We start from the raw sequence: 8,837 nt of genomic DNA on the forward strand, positions 1-8,837 counted from the left end.
TCCTCACTATTCTTGTTTCATTCACTGTGGCATTGCTGCCTCTGAAGCAGCAGAATTCCCTCTATTACTGCAGTAAAAGTTACTAGCTTAGAACTAACAAAATCCAGTTGCCTACAGCCGTCTCTTTTTTTTTTCCTGAACTGTGGTGGCACTACTGTACCTGGCTTACACACTGGACTAGAAGTGGCCAAGGGTTGAACACTGTTAAAAGCTGGAGCAAGCAGGAGATCTGTAACTGACTATACAGTCACAAAATGTTTCCTTGGGAAGACTGACAGAAAAAATAGAACCCCCCCAAAAAAAGGCCTTAAAACATTCTTGAGTGGAAAAGTAATTTCACTGGAATAGAGATACAACACAATAAAGTACAGTGAAAACTCAGGGGGGAATGTGAGCATAATAACATGGATATACAGTAGAAAATTAGGGTAAGGTGGTGTGTGGCTTTGCATCATACCTGTGTAACAATGTCATCAAATAGCAGCTGTGTTCCTGACTGATCCTTGGTAACAGCAGCATTTGTGACCATTCCAAAGATCTCTGGGAAGGATTCTGTGCAAGTGTCTTTGTATATTCAGTACAGCTTCAGTACTGAGAAAAGGTGGGGAGAAAATACCTCTAGAGAAAAAAAGATGCAGAAGCAGCCAACCATCCCACAAGAGGCCACAAGCTGTAATTCAAAACCACTACAGCTTTCCTAGAGTGATGAATAAAATGTGTTAACTAACATAGAAATTATACAAAGATATAATTCCTGAAAAATTCTGTTAAAATGAGATACCAAGTGTAAGGGGCTGCAGCCCCTCTCCAAGGTGTTTTGCTGAGACTGACACAACTGCTGTCTGATGAATTAAGCTGATTATTGTGGCCTTTCTGCCTCCAGTAAATATAATGAACAATTTCTCTTATCCTATTTATTTTAAAATGCTTTTAACTTCACCGGGCTGTGTTTCTCACTGTCCCCTGAGTGCTGACTCACACAGAGTCAATTTAGATGGCAGTAATTGGGTGGTGTTTACATAATGTCCCTTTCTTAGAAGTTACTGAAACAAGGCCTCAAAGAAGATGAGATTAAGCCACCAAGCAAACAGTGACTGAGAAAACACTGAGACACATCAGTTTCAGTAAAGATACATCTATTAAAAAAAAAAAAAAGCTGTTGGTAATTCTGTTGTTCTGACATCATACATCTCCTTCAGGAGAGGCAAAATAAACACCACTTGGATCAAGTACATCATTGACATTTGTAATGAATTCCGAGGAAAACAACATCTTCAGAACACTCCCAGAGCCAATCCCAGTGTCAGTGCCTCTGGCACCATAACTGCATTCCCCAGTCACAGTGAGGAGCATCAGCTGGCAGCTCCTGCAGGAGAGCAGGACAGTGATCTGAGCAGCAGCCCAGCAGTTCCCTGGGCAGCCCTATCACTATCACTGTAATTCACTTGGAAAACAGCCAGAATTCTCACTGGAAAGTTTAAAAGCTGCTAATTACTTCTGCTAGTTCATGCTTGAACCATTTCATCTCCAGCCCTTCAAATACTCTTTAATAATCATCCCTCAAGTCACCCAGCCATTGCTGCTTTTGAAGAGAAACAGCACTAAAAATTTCCATAGTAATGCAGCTGAAACTCCCTGGATACAAGTTTATGGAAAACTTTTCTAAAAATACCTCTATTTGTTTGACATCTTTCTAAAATAAGTGTATGCTATGACAAGGCCATAGCTGGGCTCATAATTTTATCTATTTTTTTAGAAATTCAAACATACTTAAATTCTTGAGGTTGGGAGAAGCTGGACTCCTCTTAGGTGCATAAAAAGAAAAAAATTATGAGTGATAAAATTATTTGCAGGAAGGCAAGAGTGGGTGATGCACTGAGAACTGGGATAAAGCAAACCAGTCCAAAAAAGTATCAATAAATGTTTACTACATAGAAATCATTATCTTTCAGGGCAAGCAAAGGTTCCCTCCCTACTAGGAACTATATTTGTAATTTGTTCAGAACCTTTGGTCAAGTAATAGGAGGACATCCCCCTCACATCTCCCTACCCCCCACTCTCCTTCAGGAAAGAAACACCTCTGTGAAGGTGCTTGAGCCACTTGCCTGTTAATGACGTTCTTGCTTGAACGTGCCTGTTTAAGCACATTAATAACCAAAATCACTACAGGCTGACAGTGAAAGGAACACCCCTGTTCCTGCCCATCCATGACTCTTTGGCCATGCTGGGCTGCTTAGGAAACTGGACCATGAAGAAGTGCCATGTATTGCTGGGAAATTCCCGAGAGGCTGCTCTGGCAAACACCCACCTCTGCAGACAGGGAAGGAAATTCCCTCTGCCAGAGCTCCTCTGCTGCATCCCGGCTGCTTTCACTCTGCCAGGGACTGCTCTTGTCCCTGGCACAGCATAAATCACAGCCAGCCAGCAGGGGTGGCAGTAGGATGTTTTACACCTTGCAGGAACAGTTAATTTCTTTTCTCCTGTCCTGCACAGCAGAGCTGAGGCACTCAGAGCCCAGCTTCTTCCTGCTCACACACTTTGTGAGTCAGAGGAAACCTTTTCTTGGCAACCAAAGGCCTTCAGCAGGAGGTCTTTAAATGGTCATGAGCATCATTTCTAGAGTTTCTTAAGACCTCTAAGCAATTTTATTTTTCATAGCTATTTATTCGTGTAGACTTAATTAATATAAATTAGGTACAAATGTATGTATGAGACCATGCATCCAAACATTTTTTAACACCAACATGTTATAAAATATTGTTCATATAATATTTTAGCTTTTTTTTATCCTTACCAAGTTTGATTACTAGCCAAAGAAATGAGGTAGAAATGTTTGATTTGGTTTTCAGTTGAGACCATCTAGCTAAATACACAGTCTCATTTAGATAATCTACATTAATTATAGAAAAACAATGCAAATTAATGTAAAATGTGATTGCAAATACACATCCAATTATTAAAACAGTGGATAGGTTTTCCCAGTCTTCCCTTTTTCTTAAAAAACACTTAGAGAACTGTATTATTAATGGCATAGCAACAAGTTTCAATTGAGGAAGTGTGAGACAAGCAAGAAAATAAAAAATAAATGTTCTCTGCTATTGGCAGTAATTGAAACTACTTTCCTTACATTGGAAGACAACTATTTCATTTCTGAGCCTCTCTCCTCCCAGATCATAGACACACTTCCATCAGGGTCGGCTTTAACTGATTTACAAGGTTGCAACATTACTCACAGGTTTTCTGCACTGACTGTAAAAGTCAGGATCCGACAGTGGATATCAGATATTTAATGTACTGCATTGTTTAAAATACAACTTAAATATTTTCTTTCATGTCATGCCACCTGTTATGTATCTTCCAGTGAAAAGCTCCAACTACCCATCCATTTAATCTGGACCTATGAAATTCTGACAGTGTCAGAACACTTCTGCAAACAGTATTCTCTTGAAGGATGTAGACAACCTACTGTAAAATGCAGGACACCTTTACAGGTAGACTTGAAATGTACCTGTCATTCTCAACAGCACAGAATTCTGACAGAATTATAAGCAGGTAATGCAAGAAATACATCTTAGGATGTGTTAGTACATGTATAATCTTACTTTCTAGTATTCTAGCAGTTCTTTTCTACATAAGAACTGATTTGGGCTGTTAGGAATGTTTTGTTTGTTTTAAATGCCATAAAAAAAAAATCAAAGCAAAAAAAATCCATATTTCAATTCTGATGCATAAATATCACCCAAGACTCCAAGGTCCCATATTACTGTGGTGTTTTTGATTAAATAATACATTACACATAACGCATTTTTGAAAAAAATAGCATTTTCAGATAAGACTGCTTACAAGAAACATTTAAAATATTACGGCTCTGTCCCATTTTTGCATTTTCTACTTGAAATGACACAAACTAATTAGTTAAATAGATCATGACATCACAAGATTATAAAATATGCCAAAATATTTAACCTACAGTTTCTTTTAAACAATACACAAATTATTAATTCCTGAAAACAATCCATGTGCATGAATTGGTGCCTTATGTTAATGAGAAGCATGAGATCTAAAAACTTTACCATGTTTTTGGGCAGTTAAAAATAGGTTTTGGGTTTGGTTTGGCATTTCAACTTTTAGTTAAACTAAGTTCCTTGCTTCATACAAATACACTTACACGTGCACACACAAACATCAACTACAGTAAAAAAGAGATTAAAATACCTGATCATCAGCAAACTTAAGAAAAACTGTCTTGGAGTCTAAACTAGGAGAAACTATTAATATCAGTGCTTGGAGGGCCCAGGTTATGAATGATAAATTCCTGCACCATTCGTATTATCTGGAAAAAAAAAAAAAAATTTAAAAATTTTAAAAATAAGAAAAAAACAAGGAATTAAAGTGTCTTATTTTCATGTAACACGTTACTCTAAATATCTGAATATCAATTTTAAGGACAGTATTCCTGCATATACAATAGACATCAGTACAGTCCCAGAGGAATCAATGATGTAGCATTTATAAATCCAGGTAAAAACAATGCCCTAAGAGCTGACACTGGAAGTCCTATACAAATGTTCTTTAATCTCATTTCTGTCACCACATCTAGACAGAATAATGAGCTGGATTATTTTCTGCACTTACTCCATCTGTATTTCAGAGAAGATTTAAATTTTCAAGTCTCACAATGCAACATCCTTCAGAGGTGTTAAGATCTTGGCTTAGAAAACTGCTGCATGCAGCAGTCTTGAAGACACTGATGTTTAAACTTCTACTGAATTTAACTGGACTCTGTAGCAAAATAGGAGAGAGTTTATAAAATGACAGCTTAATGCTTGGATACTGTAAACCCTTACAGATACATACCTTTTAAAATATTATCATCCAGCATCTGGGCATGCTCTATAACATTTTAAAAGAAAAGAGAATAATTATAATATTATAAAATAACCACCTCCTCTTTAAAGAAATGCAATACTATTTGCAAAGACAATCCTACTAATTAATCTCTGAATGTGAAATTCATGAAACACTGAAGGATTCAAATATCAATGTCAATTCAACCCCTTTGCTTGCAATCAGAATAGTATTTTTTAAAACTTTATATGCAAAGTTTCTGTATTTGTAACTAGAGTTTTTAACTTGCAGTTTTTGACATTTCAACTGTAAAAATCTTACCCATAGGCGCTTTCAGTTAAAAAAGGAAAGTTTAAAAAGTTTTCAGTTAAAGAAGTGTCTTTGTCCTGTGTGACCAAGGACACAGACTGTGACCCAAGGGGAAGAAATTCCAGCAGCTTCATTTCCCTTGATTGTCCTGCCATAAACTCACCTGTGTTAGGGACTAAGGCTCTGTTAGGCCTTCCCCTACTCTCCAGATGCAATGTGTCACCAATTAGCAAAGGCCTTAAATGTGAGAGCAGGAGGGAGGCTCTGCCATTCACTGACTGCAGGCTTCATAGATGGAGACACTGCTGCAGGAGCTCAGCTCAGCTTCCAAGCTCTTAACTGACTTTAAGGAGATGTATGACTATGAGACCCGTTTAAAAACCTTCACCACATGGCCCTTCCAGGAAAACTGCAAGTGCACTCCAGAGAATGTAAGTCTGAAAATGGTTGTTTTGCCTCTGCCTTAATTTATATATACTATGCCTGAATGTGAAGTCATTGTTAAGTATATTCAGATTCAAGAGGAGTCCACTAAGCCTGAAGATGAAAAGTTAAATACTCAGCTTTCCTCTGTTCCCTGCTCAGAAATACTGTAGTGGGATTTTCTGTTTTTGTGTTCAGTCTGCTTACAGATTTTAATAGCTACTGTTCTTGTTCCTTTTTTTTTTTGCTCTTTTTAAAGAACATTCTAATTAAAAATGAAACATAAAAACATTCTAATTTAAAACTTAATTTCTTGTATTAAATAGTCTTTCTAACTGAAAATTTTTATTTGTGACAAAGCAGCCTCCGTTAAACAAGTACGGATCCAGCAGGAAGGATAAAGTAGTGGAATGATCACTACTTCAAATTCAGAAATGGAAATTATTTAAATAAAAAATCCACCTGACTTCTACTTTGGCACACACATGACACTGCCAACCAGAATCACAGATGAGTCATAATGCTAGAGTTACCTGAGAAGCTGTTTGGTTACTGAAACAAACTTAATTTTGGTGTTCTGACTAGATATAATTCCAAAGTGTCAGGAAATATGAGTAAATTTGAGTAGTGTGTGTGGGATAATGCTCTAAACTTCTGAACTGTCCCCTGCAGATGGCAAAGGCTGGCTTCATCCACTGTCCAAGTACAAATGAACCAGATGTGGCAAAATGTTTCTTTTGCTTGTTAGAACTGGTGGGCTGGGAACCAAATGATGACCCATGGTAAGCACAGATACAGCAATTTAGTAATTTTACAGTGAGTTAATGTCCCTGTCGATTTCCAGTATGACAGTGCACAAAACTAGAAGCTTATCTTGCCCAGTAACTGTGAAAATTTTCAACTAGCTTTTATCTGAGATCCACTAAAATCTTTTTCATCTTTTCTATATGATACTATTTCTGGTGATAGCACAAGTACTGAAGAGATCTCTTCCTCTCCTGAAATGCACTTGTATGGGTTTAACATCTGTTCTTATTCTGGGTTTATACTGCAGGGAGGAACACACCAAACGTCACACCTGTGACTTTTTATCCCTTCCCAAGCACTTTGATGAGCTGACAATGGAGGAGTACTACATGCTGGAGATGACACGGCTGAGGACCTTCATTGTAAGTGTTAACCACATCATCTGAAATGCAAAGCTAGAATATAAACAACTTTTCTTGCTAAGATTTCCAAGCATCTGCACCTAAGCACTTCTCAGGGTAATTTATTGTCTGGCTTTTGAATGCACACCTGCTTCCTTTAGAAGTGTATTTCCAACAACTCATCAAAACAAAGAAAAAATATATAGGGTGCAATAGTTAATGCACAAAACTCAAGAATGAGTAGCTCTATCATTCTCAGGAGGGATCAACAACATACACAAAAAGACAAAATTTTACCAGACTATTTCTTCACATGTCCAGTTTAACATATAAATCTGCCTAATTAAACTTTAAAGCTCATTTCAAGTATTTTACTCCTCCCCACTTCTGGGGTTTCATGCCACAGTGTTGACATGTAAAAAAGCACACAACTGAGCAGCTCAGTTGATCAAGATCAGCTGATCTATGAGCCCTAATCCTATGGACAGTAAGGATCAAGTGAACCAAATTCCCTGATGAGGAACAGTAAAAGGTGTTCTGCATATTACTTGTTGGTGGGTTTGCACAAATAAGACCTCTGCCTTGCTAATAATTAAATATATTAAATAATTAATTATAATTAAATAATTAAATTATAATTTAATTATTTAATTCTGTATTAAATATATTCCTGGTGACTGTCAAAGGTTAAGCATTTAAGGTCACTGTGCAACAGATTAAAGTGCAAAAACTAGGATTAACCTACCAAAAAATGTGGCACAGTGATATCTTAGAAGGAGGGCTAAGAGTGGTGTTACCTAACTTGAACTGTGAATGATTTAGAGCAATGTTTCAAGGTACAAAAGGGATCTTGGCCATAATACGGCCGTATTTCTAAGTATATAAAACATTTGAAGCAGCAGCTTCAGGTGGAGACGCTCGGGCCCAAGGATATGTCACAGATAGCTGGGAGGGCTGTGCACTAAGCTGACCAGGCTATGATTGCTCTCGTGAAGCACTGATACCCGAATGCAGCCTGAAGAGAGGGGGCTGGAATGTGCTGAACTACGGAGTTAAACTGCTCTGCTGAACGGCTCCATCTCTTGCTTTGATTCAAGTGCAAAGTTGGCAGCCGCACAATAAACTCCTTCCAAGAAGAAGTCGCGGCGACGAGGCAGAGGCTGGTGAATTACTTTGGCTCCAGACCCTCGCTCCCGGCCCCGCCGCCTGACGGGGATGAGCCTCCAGCCCAGCAGCCGGGAGGCTCAGCGGCCGGCCCCGGAGGAGCCCAGGACAAGCGAGCTGTGACCTCTGGCTCTACAGGGGTCTCTTACTTTGGCGCAAACATTCCTGCCTTGGTCTGAATGCGAGTCCAAAGCTGAGCAGGGGTGTGAGGAAGTGTGTGTAGAGAACTGCTCCTGGATCAGGAGTGAGTACAGACAGGTATGGCCGGGCTCTCACCGTGTGCTTCCTTGTTACTGCTGGTGGGGAGCCAAGAGTACTTCCACTACCCTGCCTGTGGATGAAAAATGTCTAAGCAAATACTTCTATTCTGGTTTTTAGCAAGCTGACTTGTTTTTTTGAATAAAGATTCAAAACAAGAGTACTTTCTGTGATCTGTATTAAAACCTTATACCTAGACTCAAATCAAACCAGTTCTGCTTCAAAACACTTTCCAGGGAACTAAATGGATCTGTGTGTCTGCAATAATTGCTTAAGCACCTGCAATGTCTGCACTCCTGCTTACCCCCAAGCTGTCTTTCTAGATCAGACCAAACTGCCAGACAATGACATCCAGCAAAAACAGCAGGTGTAATAAATAAGGTGTGTAAGACAGTCTCAAGGAAGAGCTCTGGAGATTTTGGTGTGCAACTGAAACAACAGAGGCTAAAGTCCTACTATTCTGTTTTTAAAAGCTTTTCTTTACAATTTCAAACTTGCTGGAGTTCCTTTAAAATATTAATTCCTATTTTCCTTTATGAGAGGCTGTTGTAGAATGTAAGTGCATGCATGCTTGCAAATATTTTTAGTTTTTAAGATGCAGACAGACCTTTCTCAGTAAGGTGAAAGTTTTGTACACTACTTGTCAGGTCTCAGGCAGTGAATGAACAGCAGCTTTTGAAATTCCCT

The 8,837-nt window shown here is 38.5% G+C and overlaps 1 protein-coding gene across 1 annotated transcript; it reads left to right on the plus strand.

Annotated features, from left to right (window-relative positions):
- Nucleotides 1–4,895: 4,895 nt before the first annotated feature.
- On the plus strand, nucleotides 4,896–8,310 carry LOC136558679 (baculoviral IAP repeat-containing protein 5.1-like). Its single transcript, XM_066553304.1, is given in 5 exon segments — nucleotides 4,896–5,588; nucleotides 6,253–6,362; nucleotides 6,635–6,749; nucleotides 7,826–7,984; nucleotides 7,986–8,310. Coding segments are annotated over 5 exon segments (552 nt in total). The 5' UTR covers nucleotides 4,896–5,450; the 3' UTR covers nucleotides 8,016–8,310.
- Nucleotides 8,311–8,837: the final 527 nt, after the last annotated feature.

The sequence above is a fragment of the Molothrus aeneus genome, chromosome 7, assembly GCF_037042795.1.
Source record: "Molothrus aeneus isolate 106 chromosome 7, BPBGC_Maene_1.0, whole genome shotgun sequence".
Lineage (NCBI taxonomy): Eukaryota > Metazoa > Chordata > Aves > Passeriformes > Icteridae > Molothrus > Molothrus aeneus.